The sequence below is a fragment of the Tachyglossus aculeatus genome, chromosome X1, assembly GCF_015852505.1.
Source record: "Tachyglossus aculeatus isolate mTacAcu1 chromosome X1, mTacAcu1.pri, whole genome shotgun sequence".
Taxonomy (NCBI): domain Eukaryota; kingdom Metazoa; phylum Chordata; class Mammalia; order Monotremata; family Tachyglossidae; genus Tachyglossus; species Tachyglossus aculeatus.
Genome location: NC_052101.1, coordinates 85,157,901 through 85,170,833, shown reverse-complemented (window position 1 = coordinate 85,170,833; position 12,933 = coordinate 85,157,901). Strand labels below are relative to the sequence as shown.

The following is a 12,933-nucleotide window of genomic DNA, read 5'->3' as shown; positions in this document are numbered from 1 at the left end:
GTCCCCTGTCCAGCCAAAGAGTGTCCGGTATGCTTGAAGGCCATCAGTGGCTACCCTACGGCTTTGATAAAGTAGAAGCAGCAGCAGGACCCGGGGGAGAGAAGTCCAGGCTAGGAGCCCAGGACTCCTGGATTCTGTTCCCAGCTCAGTACCAAGCGGGGCCCTTATGCCTGTGATGCCCCTCAAGACTTTGAGTTTTCCCAACAACCTGGGCAGAGAGACTGGAAAGCCCAACCTGGAGCGGTGCAGGGGAGCAAGAGACATTATGTGGTCCATAATGGGTTACTAGAAGGAGAGTTAAGGATGAGAAGAGGACAAGTTGAGGACATTAAATATTAGTTAAGGATGAAAAGAGGAGAAGTATGGGATGTTACATGTTAACTAAGGATGTAAACAGGAAAAATTAGGGATGTTAGATTGAACATTAAGATCGCTGTCACACAGTTCATTCATTCAGTCATATTTATTGAGTACCCACTGTGCGCAGAGCACTGTAGCAAGCGCTTCGGCAACGAATAGAGGCAATCCCGACCCGACGGGCTCTAGGTCTAAAAGGGGGGAGACAGACAACGAAACAAAACAAGCGGACAGGCACCATCCCGCTGCCACTGTTGGAGACAGAACACCGGGTCGGATGGAGCAATGGTCTGACCCAGTGTTGGAAATGCTCGCGGCCTTATGTTCCGGAGCCAGATCCCTCCCAGGAGAGAGATGCTAGGCCTGTAAGGCCGAGCGGCAACCTGGCCGGCTCACTTCTGGTAAGAACTACAAGACCCAGAGTCCTTTGGGCCTAAAAGAGCTGAACCCTCACCCCGTGAAACAGGAAGCTGTTGTTGCCAGGCAATGGAAACTGCCTGTTGAGGTGCGGCAGCCTGGCCGTGGAAGGAGCCGTAGGCGATGGGTTTGCGGTATTTTCCTGCGGGAGGGGCTAGGTGAAGAGGTTTGGGGATGGACCCTTTCTGCCCCCTTTCCCCACTCCCAGAGTCTTGGGGAGAACCGCTGCGGCCTGGCTGTCGGCCCATCCCCTGACAGTTTTCTCTCTCCATTCGGGCCTGTTCAGGGGAAGGAGACAGGATCAGGAGCAAGGAAGAGGCTGGCTATGGAGGACCAGTAGTAGTCATGGGATTTATTGAGCATTTACCGTGTGCAGGACACTCCACCAAGCGCTGGGATCAGTCAGTGGTATTTACCGAGCGCTTACTATGTGCAGAGCACTGTAAACTTTTGGGAGAGGACAATGCAGCAGAATGAGCAGATGCATACCCTGCCCGTAGTGAGCTTATCGTCTAGTGGGAAGAGAATCAACAGGTGGGAATCAGATACAGCTCCTTAATCTTTCGGGAGCTCCAGGGAAAGACAGAAAGAAGAGATGTCCTTCAGTGGACCGGGATACTCGAGATTAGGGTGTAGTTGGAATTTCCTCTGGGTGGTGTGGGGTTGGAGGTGGGAGGGTGCAGGCCTGGACCCCTAGGCTGAGTCCCCACTCTGAATTCCAGCTGTCGAGACAAGCTAACCATGTGCGAGGGGCCTTCGCGGATTTCCGGGCCCATACCTCCTGATCCCTCACTCTTCCCGGACTACTATAGACGCCCTTCTTCAGGTCAGTGCTTCTTCTTCTCTTTCCTCAACACCCACCTTGTAGTTCTTGATTGGAGGAGAGAGAGAGAGAGAGAGAGCACTCAGGCTCCATGGAAACTATTGAAGGGGACCAGCAGCCACGGGGAAGATGATGATAATAATGGCATTTATTAAGCGCTTACTATGTGCAAAGCACTGTTCTAAGCGCTGGGGAGGTTACAAGGTCATCAGGTTGTCCCACGGGGGGCTCGCAGTCATAATCCCCATTTTACAGATGAGGCAACTGAGGCCCAGAGAAGTGAAGTGACTCGCCCAAAGTCACACATCTGACAAATGGCGGAGTCGGGATTCGAACCCGTGACCTCTGACTCCAAAGCCTGTGCTCTTTCCACTGAGCCACGCTGCTTCTCAAGATGGTGATAGAGGGCGAGTGGTGTTGTGGTGGATTTGAAGGAAGAGAGAGCTCGGGGCAGGAGGAAGGGTGGGAGCTGGGTAGGAGTCAGAGGCAGGAGGGTTGTGGGGACATAATGAGAAGGTGATCGGCAGGGTCTCATCCTGTTCCCCCTTCCCCCAGGGGTGTCAGGGGAGGGAGGCCATCTGCTCCACTCCCCCCCTCCCACTCACTGGCTTTCTGCTCTGGCCCCCAGCCCGAGGGCGACTGGAAGGCCATGCCCTGAAGCTCCACCTGCCCCCCACCCAACTGGCCCCAGACCCCGCCCTGTCGCCTCCCTGTCGCAGTGCCCGCCCTGCACAGCCCGCCCCCAGCATCCGGCCTAATGGCCAAGAGCTCCTGGAACCACGGCAGAAAGGGGTGGCGGGGCTTCTGCTGCAGCTGGAGGGGTTCTCACTTGGCCAGGACACCCCTCCAAAACGTAAGTGGACCGTCTGATGGGGGAGGGGGCAGTGGGAGCTGACTGGGGCCCCAGTTCGTGTCCTGGTCCTGAGTGGGTGGGCCAGCGTCCCGGGACCGACGATCGGAGAGGGCTCTCCCCAGCTAGCCCATCCCACTGAGCCACCCCCGGTGCCAACCTCCGCCACCAGCCTCAGCAGGTGCGCAGGGGCACGGAGCAGGAGGAGAGGGCTCAGCTCCCACACCTCACCCCCCATCATCTTGGTAGCCACTCTCCAGCCCAGTTTTTGGAACAGTACTCGAGGAGCCTCACCCCAGGGGTCCCGAGGCAACGGGTGGTAGGCCGAGACATCTCCCAGTCCCCTGGCTCAGAGCCCCTAACCCAGCTCTGGCACCAGAGGCCAGTGAGGAGGCCGGGGTTCGGACCTGATGCGCCTTGTGCCATGGGGTGGGGGCTTGGAGCTGCTTCCCCTGGCCTCTAGGAAAGGAGCCCAAGGACCACGGGAAGGAGAATATACGGCGGCTGCGAGAGATCCAGCGGCGGCACAAGGAGCAGGAGCAGAGCCGATCTAAGCCGGTCAAGGCTCTGTGGCGCTCCTCCAAATATGACAAGGTGGAGTCCCGGGTGAAGGCCAAGCTGCAGGTACTGCCCCTTGGCCTCCGTGCGCCCCGGCGCTATCCCGCACCCCCTGTTTAGCCACTTCTCCGTGGGTTCATGGGTCTGAGGGACAGCCGGAGCTCCGGGATGGGGTCCCACCACGAGAATGGGCCAAGCAGACCGAGAAGACGTAATGGCCTGCTGGGAAGAGCTCTGGCCCGGGAGTCAGACAACCTGGGTTCTAATCCTGGCTCTGCCAACTGCTTGCTGTGTGACCAGAGGCAAGTCACTTAACTTCTCTGGGCCTCAGTTCTTCTTCCTAATTAGACTGTGAGTCCCATGCGGGACAGGGACTGTGTCTGACCTAATTAACTTATATCTACCTCAGTGCTTAGAACAGTGTTCGACACATACTAAGAGCTTAACAAATATCATTTTAAAAAAACCCTTGAGCTTGAGGGTGGTAGGCTCAAAACCTTGTTCATCAGTCACCGAGTGGGAAATAGAGGTAAAATTCATCATAATAATGACTAAGGCATTTATTAAGCTCTTACTATGTGCTAAACACTGGGTATAACTACAAGGTGATGCGATCGGACACAGTTTCTGCCCCATGCAGGGCTCACCATTCTTATCTTATCCCCATTGTACAAAGGAGGAAACTGAGGCCCAGGGATACTAAGCAACAAGCCCAAGGTCACGCAGTAAGCCAGTGGCAGTGCTGGGATTTGAACAGAGCTCTCCTGACTCCCAGTCTGGGGGTCTTTCCACTAGGCCACAACTCCTCCCTTTCATTCCCCTGGAAATTTGTCCAGAGGAAGGAGAACATATCAATAGGTTCACTAGAGGTTTGGATAAATTCCTGGACAACAAAAATCTCAGAATAAGTTATTACAAAGAAACTGGGGGAGAAGAGAGAAAACATTAGGGTTGTTAGATGACCCATCCTGAAAGATTAGGATGAGCGGCAAGGAGGTCCCACCATCAACCAGTTGCTCCAAGCACCCTGGTGCCCCGTCAGAGATAGAACACCGGGCCGGAGGGACCCACTGCTCTGGCCTGATAATGGCCACACTTCCTGCCCCCAGCCTTTCTCCCAGGTCAGTCAGCTCAGGGTGTTCATCTGTCCCCTTTTGGTTTTCCAGGAGCCGTCATCTTCCCCTTCCCCTTTGCGGCCTTTCCTGCGAGCATATTCCCGCTGCGGCCCTGGGGTGCAGCCACTCCGGGCCCCCTCTCCCGGCCCTGCCCCTCCCAACCCCGATGTTGAGGAGGTCCCTACTCCCAAATCCAATGTCAAGGTGAGAGAACATTTTTCTTGGAATTTGCGCTAGGCCCTGGGCCCCGCCCCTGCCTGGGGAGAAGCAACAGGTCCTAGCACGTGACCCTGGCCTGATTGAACAATAGTAATACTACTACCATCACTACCACTTATGATAACGATAGTGCTTGTTAAGCACTCATTGTGTGCCAAGCACTGAACCAAGAGTAGGGGTAGATCTCAGATCATCAGGTCGGACACAGACCCTGTCCCACGTGGGCCTCCCAGGCTAGTCCTGGTTGTGAGGCCTGCAGTTATTCCTGCTGGGGGAGGGCAGGGTGCTGAACTCAGAGCCCTAAACCCAACCCCTCTTCCAGCCCCAGGGCCCAGTTGTGAACTTCATCAGCCACAATGCCCGCACTGCCCAGCAGGCCCCACTCCGCCGCTCACGCTCCCTGCAGGCCTTGGCGGGGGTGCTGGCCCAGCAACAGCAGGGGCAGGAGAAGTACAATGCCAAGCAGAAGGGCCAGGTGCCCCACTAGTAAGTGCCCCCTATTTCAAGGATCCTACCCTTAGCCACACTAGCCACACCTAGACCAGCTCTGGCTTCCCCGCCCCGCCGAGCTCCCCCTCTGTAAAGCTGGTGGCAGGAGCAAGGCACAACAATCCCAATACCCTCCCATGACCTCGGGGGCTGGCTCTCCTTCCCCCATTTCAATCAGTGGCATCCGTGGAGCACCTACTGTGGGTAGGGCACTGTACTAAGCACTTGAGAGCACACACCAGAGTGAGTAGCCACAATCCCTGTCCTCGAGGAGTTTGTAATCTGCCCCCCCCCCCCCCCCCCCCCCATTTCTGTAGGTCCTTAAGGGCCTCCTCTGGGACTGGGGGTGGAAGGTCTGAGGAGGAGGAGGAGGGGGCAGGGAGGCCACTGGTTCCCTGATCCCAGCCTGGACCCTAGTTCCCATTCCCCGTTCTCCACCCCAGCTAGGGCTTGCTGCCGGTGGAAGGGGAGGGGAACGGTCACCCCTGACACCGACTCGACTCCCTCCCTGGCAGCCTGCTGGAGCGGAAGGCCCTGTGGCGGCGGGAGTTGGAAGAGCGCCAACGCAACCTGCCTGACCCTGCCATGCCTCCCGGCCACACCATGATGCCCGAAAGCCAGCGCTTGGAGACCCTCGGCACCCTTCAGCAACGTGAGTGTCAGCCTGGGCAGCGGGGGATTCTGGGCAGGGAGGCCTGTGGGCAGAACCTGCTCTGGCTTTGCCTCCAACTGCCGTCAGCCGTCCATCCTCCCTCCTTCCCTCCCTCCCAGCCGGGCCCCAGTCAGCTCTTCTGCGTGCAGAACCACTGAGAGCCATGCCACTGAGAGCCCCTGCCTTCCGGCAGGGCGGGAGGGCTAGGCCTGGGGGTTCCCGTGGGACAGATCCCAGCCCCCTCCTTTATCACTTCCCATCACCCCCGCATTCCTGGTCAAGTCGCTTCACTTTTCTGGGCCTCAGTTACATCATCTGAACTCCTTGTCTTCCCTCCCAAACCCTGCCCTCTCCCTGACTTTCCCATCTCTGTTGACGGCACTACCATCCCTCCTGTCTCACAAGCCCGCAACCTTGGTGTCATCCTCGACTCCGCTCTCTCGTTCACCCCTCACAGCCAAGCCGTCACCAAAAGCTGCCGGTCTCAGCTCCGCAACATTGCCAAGATCCGCCCTTTCCTCGCCATCCACACTGCTACCCTTCTCATTCAAGCTCTCATCCTATCCCGTCTGGACTACCGCATCAGCCTTCTCTCTGATCTCCCATCCTCGTGTCTCTCCCCACTTCAATCCATACTTCATACTGCTGCCCGGATTGTCTTTGTCCAGAAACGCTCTGGGCATGTTACTCCCCTCCTCAAAAGTCTCCAGTGGCTACCAATCAATCTGCGCATCAGGCAGAAACTCCTCACCCTGGGCTTCAAGGCTGTCCATCACCTCGCCCCCTCCTACCTCACCTCCCTTCTCTCCTTCTACAGCCCACCCCGCACCCTCCGCTCCTCTGCCGCTAATCTCCTCACCGTACCTCGTTCTCGCCTGTCCCGCCATCGACCCCCGGCCCACGTCATCCCCCGGGCCTGGAATGCCCTCCCTCTGCCCATCCACCAAGCTAACTCTCTTCCTCCCTTCAAGGCCCTACTGAGAGCTCATCTACTCCAGGAGGCCTTCCCAGACTGAGCCCCTTCCTTCCTCTCCCCCTCGTGCCCCTCTCCATCCCCCCTATCCATTCCCCACAGCACCTGTATATATGTATATATGTTTGTACATATTTGTTACTCTATTTATTTATTTATTTTACTTGTACATATCTATTCTATTTATTTTATTTTGTTAGTATGTTTGGTTTTGTTCTCTGTCTCCCCCTTTTAGACTGTGAGCCCACTGTTGGGTAGGGACTGTCTCTATATGTTGCCAACTTGTACTTCCCAAGCGCTTAGTACAGTGCTCTGCACACAGTAAGCGCTCAATAAATACGATTGATGATGATGATGATGATCTGTAAAATGGGGATTGAGACCGTGAGCCCCACACGGGACAGGGACCGTGTCCAACCCAGTCTGCTTGTATTCACCCCAGTGCTTAGTACAGGGCCTGGCACAGAGTAAGCACCGAACAAATACCAGCATTATTATTATTCCAGGCCAGACCCAGCTGTTGAGAGAGCTGGTGCTGCTGCCGGCTCGAGCCGACTCCCTTCGGGCTCAAAACCACCGAGCTGAGCTGGAGAAGAAGCTATCCCAGCTGGAGGAGGCTATCAAGATTTTCTCTCGCCCCAAAGTTTTCATCAAACAAGATTCCTAAAGTCCGTGGCCTCTCCTCTACCCCAGCCCACTCCTCTCATCGGCTCTGGCCCAACCCCACCAGCCCGAGGCCCGGCGGCGAGGGTGGGGTTGCTGTTGCCACTGCGGTCACCGGCTCCCCGGAAAAGGAGGTGCTCAGGGTGAGTCGGGTCGGGGTGCGGCAGACAGCAGACCCGGCCCAGTTGGCCGTCGGGCAAGTCCGTCCGTCTGTGGGCTTAGAAGCGGCTGTCTGCGATGATCTCGTTGGTACTGGTGTACAGTTGGAAAATTAAACTTTATCTACTCGAGCTTGGTGAATGGCACTGTGAATCCATTCCCCCATCCCTGCTCACCTCTTTCTAGCCTGCTGCCGCCGGAGGCCCCCACGCCCACTTGCTCAGTGTCCCAGAACTGCCAGCCAGGAGGGCCAAGTTCAAAGCAAGCCTGGCGGCTGGAGCAGAGGATCTGTCCACCTGACTGTCATGCTGCCCACACCCAGCCACCAAGCTCGGAGTGCGGGGCATTGTACCCGCCACTTTGCCGCTACCCAGAGAGGGCCGTTGCCTGGCACTGCTTGGCCATAACCCAACGCTGGGGCTCTTAACTTTAGCGCACGCCCACGTGCCTCAGTGCCCCCCAGCGAGCGTTACTGCCCAGGCCACAGGCCAGGCATATGAAGAGGGGCCTCCCTGGACTGGCCCAACCTTCCCAGCCAGCCCCTGCTGGCCCAGGGGCAGAAAGGACCCCCAATCCTGGGCCCAGAGACTCAACCCCAGCCCCCCAGACTGGGTTGACACCAGAGCGAGGCTCAGCTGTCTAATCCTAAGGATCCTTCCCTGACCCAGGGTGGAAGCAGGGCCCTGCCCCCTTCCCCTAACCCTCCTTCCCCTCTCCACTGAAGAGCTTCCAGAGTCCAGCAGGAAGCTTGTCCTATCTCCTGCCCCTCTCCCTCCCCCGCCCGGCACCCTAGGCCCACCCGCCGCTCCCAAGCTCCAAGGGCAGGGCCTAGCTCAGGTGGAGGCCCTAGCAGTGCTTCTCCCACAGTGGGCACAGAAGGGCCAACACTTTCCTGGGAAAGTTTTAATGTTCAGATGGGTGATTCGGTGAGGGGGCCCGGCCTACCGGGCTCCTAAAAACATCAGTGAGAGAGGTAGTCCAGCTCGATCCGCCCACACCCGGGGGGAGGGGGAAGACGATGAAGATGACTCTCCAAGCAGGAGAGAGTGGGGCCACGAGGGAGCTACAAGCCTACCTTCCCCATCCCCCGGGGCCGGCTCCAGCAGCCCAGGCCATGGGGCTTCCCGGGGTGGAAGGGAGATGGTGGGGAACGAGATGGGGAGGCAGGAGAGGTAGATAGGGCATCCCCTCCAGCCCCAGCCGGTCAGTCCCACTATAGAGTGAGACCAGTTCCGTCCTCTCGCAGGCTACCGCCCCGGCCTGGGCCGGCCCCCTCCTGACTGTCCAAAGAGTGCAGGGAGCCCCGGGAACCGGGCAAGGAGCGACTGGGGCGTAGGTCCCAATGGGGAGGAGGTGGCGGGGCCCCGTTGAGGCAGGGAGAGTAGTAGCGGGGCAGCGGGTGATTCTCGACCACCAGGTCACTGTCCTCGTCACTGTCTGCTTCAGGAGCGGAAGGGGCAGGCAGGGCCGCTGAGGTGGAGGGCCGCCCAGCCCCCCGGACCACATTGTTGCGCTGGTTGGCAGGCTTGACGGTGATGATCAAGTTGTGACTGTTGGCCACCATCATGTCCGTCACTTGGTCCAGGGACTTGCCAGCCACGTCGATGCCGTTGACCTCGAGGATCTCATCGCTGACGGCCAGCAGGCCCGTGCTCTCGGCCAGTCCGCCCCGCACCAGACGGGAGATGAAGATGCCGGGCACCTTCTCCAGGCCCTGCGGGGCCACGCGGACGCTCACCCCGTCTCGGATGTAGAAGCCCAGGGGCCGGCCGGAGCCGTGCTTGTGCAGCCGCACGCGCCGGTGGCTCTCGGGGAGTAGGTCCACGTCGATGACAGAGGAGACCTGGCGGAAGTCCTGGGGCAGCCCGATGAGCAAGGGGGGCCGGGCCCGGGGTGGCACGGCCGGCCGCAACAGCCCCTTCCGGCGGCGCTGCAGGGAGTTGGAAGTGAACACCGTGCCCACGGGGTCCGCATCTGCTGCCAGGGTGGGAGGGGGAGAGGGGTCAGAGTCTGTCGGGGCCCATCCCCACCCAGGGACCCACCCCTCAAACCCTAGGACTCCCCAGCTCCCCTCGGGGACCCATGGGCCAGACCATCTCGTTAGGGGCAGGGAACACGTCTGCTAATTCTGTTGCATTGTACCCTCCCAAGTGCTTAGTACAGTGCTCTGCACCTAGTAAGCGCTCAATAAATATCACTGATTGACCATCTCCTAGGACCCTGCCAGGGAGCGAGGCCCGCTCAGAGTTCCCTGTTGGGTTCTGCTCTCCCAGGAGGGGGTCTGCCTGGATACCGGGCACCACTGTGCCCCCGCCCCAGGGAGCCCAGCATTTACTACCTGGTGCTCAGGGAGTGCCTGCTGATTCCCACCCCGGGGGAGCTCGGGAACAGTCCCCACTTCCAAGAAGCGTCCCAGCATCGTCTCCTTCGGCTGATCCCAGGAGGGTGAGTGAGGGAGAGAGAGGGAGAGAAAGGGAGAGAAAGGGAGAGAGTGTGTGTGTGTGTGTGTGTGTGAGAGAGAGAGTGTGTGTATGAGAGAGAGAGAGAGAGAGAGAGAGAGAGAGTGTGTGTGTGTGTGTGTGTGTGTGTGTGTGTGGTGAGGCAACAGACAATGACTGGGGAGAGAGGCTTTCTGGCCTCTCCAGGGGACAGACATGCAGCTGGGATCCTGAGTGGTCGGAAGGAGGGGCAGTCCCCAAGCAGAGCCCGTCCTAGGTGGACACTGGCCCAGTGAGGGCAAGGGGGAGGGGCTGAACTGGCAGACGGGGTGGCCGAGAGCCCGATATGGTCCTATATCGCGCCAAGCCAGCCAGGCAGCCCCAGGGGAGGGTGGGGGGCTCTAGATGCTGGGACCCCCTACCCCACTCGGCCTAACAGGAACCCCCGGCTCCCCGGCACAACACAGACTGGCCCGGTGCACTGCAGCTCTTCCCCTACTGGGCCCTGGGCTATCCTACCTTTCTACTTTCTTCTCTTTTGCAGGAGGGGAGGAAGAGGAGGAGACTCTCCCCCTCTAAACTGCAAGCTCGTTGGGGGCAGGGAATGTGTTTACCAACTCTGTTGTACTGTACTCTCCCAAGTGCTTAGTACAGTGCTCTGCACACGGTAAGTGCTCAGTAAAGACCACTGATTGATTGATTGAGAAAGACAGGGGGCTTTGCTGCTCCCAGAACAGCCAGGGCGCATCACACGGTGTATACTACACTGCTCCAACCCCTGCAGGGACGGCCATCCCCACCACTTGCCCCCAGGTCCCCGGCCTCAAACCTAGGGCAGGGGCAACACTGGCTGCCCCTCCGCACTTTATCCTGCTCTGCCTGGATGGAATGGGGCCAGGGCCTATGAAGGTAGGTTGAAGAATAGACCCAGGAGTAGGGTGGGAGGAAGGAGCCAGGGTGGATCTAGGCTGTGTTGCTCCCTGGACAGCAGAAGGGAGTAAGAAGTGGGGGGATGAAGGAGAAGTGAAAGCAAAACCAGAGAGGGTCCAGTGCTGCGGCAGACTGGGGCTAGGATACCGGCTTCTAGTTCATTCCTGGTTCTGCCCAATGCGCCACCCTGCTCTTTTCCCTGAGTCTGTTGCCCGCTCCCCCCAGCACATCCCGGAGGATATTCCCCGCCTGAGGGGAGTAGCCCGACGCACCTTGCAATGGGCATAGTCTCACCCTCCCCATAGTGGGCATCTCCACTTGAGGGACACCCCCCGCCTTTCTCTGAGGAGCCCAGCTACCTGGGGAGGAAGCAACTTCCTCAGGGGTCCCAACTCCAGTCCCATCCCTCTCCTCACAGCTGCCTCCCCACCTTCATCCAACCCATCCTGCTGGGCCTCCCTGAGCAGTTCCTCCTTGGATTTGACATGATTCCTCCCCACCCATCCAAGGCTGACTGCCTCTCTCCCCAGCACCAGGGATGACGGAGAATTGGGGGAAGGGGCCTCTGGCCTCTGGCCGAACAGGCTGGAAGGAGCCTAGAATGGTACTACCAACCCTGCTCTTGGGGCCTCAGCCCCTAGCAGGGCTTCCCCCTCCAGCCCCCAAACAGGGGCTAGGGAGGGGAGAGAGGGCTCCCTCAGGCTCCCAGGTCAGTCCTGAGGGCAAGTCTAACCCTCCTCTGACTCCCCCCCGTCCCCCGGCCATCCATCTATCCCAGAGGTCCCCAAATCCTTCCTTCCTCTTTCTCAGGGATGGGAAGCCAAGAGCCCCCAAGTCCCGTTAGTGAGGGAGCCGGTTATGAGTCTGTAGGTCTTTTACACAAAGACGAGATTTCCTTCGGCCCCTATAAGCCCCACACAGACTAAGGCAACCCGAGCCTTCCGCTACCAGAGGCAACCACCACCTCCGTTTGTGCAGGGCCCGCAGGGTGGTGCCCAGGGTGGGTGAGGTGGAGCTTGGGGCCTCCAGCCCAACAGACCTCTCTCCCGTAACTCCCCAGAGCTCCCCGAACCCCCCACCCTCACCCCTCTTCTGGACTAGGAGGCGCAGCAATGGGTGGGCAGAAGCCAGGGCACGATGAAGGTTGTCATCATTGGTGATGGGCAGCAGGTCGCCATGCACATCCGTGTAGCCCAACAGTACGTCCAGCCCCGGGATCTGATGCACGGCCCGCAGCAGCCGGGAGAACTCCTGGAAGCCACCAACCGAGGCGCGGGGCAGGGCAAATCGACGGAACTCAGCGTCAAACTGGGGAGAGGGAGGGGAAGGGGGTGGGCAGGTCAAGACCCAAAGGGCCGGGGCAGATCCCCGGGGAAGAGGGGGAGGCTCAGAGGTTGGGAGGGCGTGGAAGGGTCAAAGGAGGAACTGGGGGCGGAAGGGGGGAGACCCTAAGGGGGCAGGAGGGCCCGGGGGACAAGCTAGCTGTGGGGTGGAGGGGAGCAAACAAGGGCTCCCGGGCCAACAAGGCCCAGCCGCGCCGCGCCGCACCGCACCGCACCGCACCGCGCTTTCCTCCAATGTTCCTCCGAGGTGGAGGAGCTGGCCCCCGGCCTGCCTCTCTCGCTCCCTGTCTCTCCCTTTCTCTCTCTCTGTCTCCTCTCTCTCCCTCCCTCTTCCTCTCTCCCTTCTCCCCGGGCCCGGCCCCGGGGGCCTCGAGCCGGCAGCAGGGATTCCCGCCGGGCGGAATCCGGAGCCTGCCGGCTCGCCCGCGGTGAGGAGGGCGGGGGGAACGGCGGGGGGCCGGGGTGGGAGGGAAGCTCGGGGCCCTTACTTTGCTCTTCACTTCGATTATGGTGTCCGAGCCCCGCGCCGGGGTCCGCTGGAGCTTGGCCATGGCGGGGCCGAGGATGGGGATGGAGAGGATGGAGATGGGGCCCAGGCAGCCCGCGGCGCAGGTGCACGGCCCGGCCCCGCGCCGCTCCGCCCCTTCTGCCCCCTCCAAGTCCCTCCCCTCCCTGGCTCGCTTGCCCCCGCCCCGCTCCCTGCAGCAGAGCTCGCCCCGCCCCTCGCTTGCCCTCGGGCTTCCCGGGGCTCCGCTCCTAGGCTCCCGTGGCGCCCCGCCCTCCTCCTTTGAAGGGATCACCGACGGGACGGGCGAGGGGGGGGAAGCCATGGCGGGGGGAGGGATGAAAGGGGAGGAGGGAAATGGGCCGGGGGGGGAAGGAAGGCGAGGAACCGCCCTGGCTGTGACGTCCCCCCCGCCTGCCTCCTAAGCAACCGGCCGGCCGGA

At 60.0% G+C, this 12,933-nt stretch overlaps 2 protein-coding genes across 6 annotated transcripts; one reads left to right on the top strand and one right to left on the bottom strand.

The window, feature by feature from the left end:
* The first annotated feature begins 709 nt into the window (after window positions 1–709).
* On the top strand, window positions 710–8,944 carry ENKD1 (enkurin domain containing 1). Of its 5 annotated transcripts, none has more exons than XR_005447742.1 (9): window positions 1,190–1,308; window positions 1,497–1,600; window positions 2,226–2,450; window positions 2,911–3,071; window positions 4,172–4,324; window positions 4,662–4,825; window positions 5,344–5,480; window positions 6,960–7,259; window positions 8,861–8,944. XR_005447742.1 is itself a non-coding variant. In XM_038740705.1 (8 exons), the coding sequence occupies exons 2-8, from the start codon at window positions 1,516–1,518 to the stop codon at window positions 7,118–7,120; spliced, it is 1,086 nt and encodes a 361-aa protein (XP_038596633.1). In that variant the 5' UTR covers window positions 710–758; window positions 1,497–1,515; the 3' UTR covers window positions 7,121–7,406. The 5 variants fall into 5 exon arrangements, 3 of the variants coding, with proteins under 3 accessions (XP_038596633.1, XP_038596632.1, XP_038596631.1); XR_005447743.1 differs by having other exon boundaries at window positions 8,722–8,866; XM_038740705.1 differs by lacking the exons at window positions 1,190–1,308; window positions 8,861–8,944 and adding an exon at window positions 710–758 and having other exon boundaries at window positions 6,960–7,406.
* PARD6A (par-6 family cell polarity regulator alpha) lies at window positions 8,175–12,575 on the bottom strand. Its single transcript, XM_038740706.1, has 3 exons — window positions 12,475–12,575; window positions 11,729–11,951; window positions 8,175–9,249 (listed from the first exon to the last, which is right to left on the bottom strand). Exons 1-3 carry the CDS (start codon window positions 12,535–12,537, stop codon window positions 8,489–8,491), a joined length of 1,047 nt encoding a protein of 348 aa, XP_038596634.1. The 5' UTR covers window positions 12,538–12,575; the 3' UTR covers window positions 8,175–8,488.
* Window positions 12,576–12,933: the final 358 nt, after the last annotated feature.

Excerpts from the sequence above, each read along its gene's own strand:
- ENKD1 (XM_038740703.1), top strand. The coding sequence starts at position 1,238 with ATGCAGCAGAATGAGCAGATGCATACCCTGCCCGTAGTGAGCTTATCG. Across the intron at positions 2,451-2,910 it reads CCAGGACACCCCTCCAAAAC|GAAAGGAGCCCAAGGACCAC; the intron begins GTAAGTGGACCG and ends CCTGGCCTCTAG. Across the intron at positions 4,325-4,661 it reads CTCCCAAATCCAATGTCAAG|CCCCAGGGCCCAGTTGTGAA; the intron begins GTGAGAGAACAT and ends CCCCTCTTCCAG.
- PARD6A (XM_038740706.1), bottom strand. The coding sequence starts at position 12,537 with ATGGCCAAGCTCCAGCGGACCCCGGCGCGGGGCTCGGACACCATAATC. Across the intron at positions 11,952-12,474 it reads TAATCGAAGTGAAGAGCAAA|TTTGACGCTGAGTTCCGTCG; the intron begins GTAAGGGCCCCG and ends CCCTCTCCCCAG. Across the intron at positions 9,250-11,728 it reads CCTCCTAGTCCAGAAGAGGG|ATGCGGACCCCGTGGGCACG; the intron begins GTGAGGGTGGGG and ends CCCTGGCAGCAG.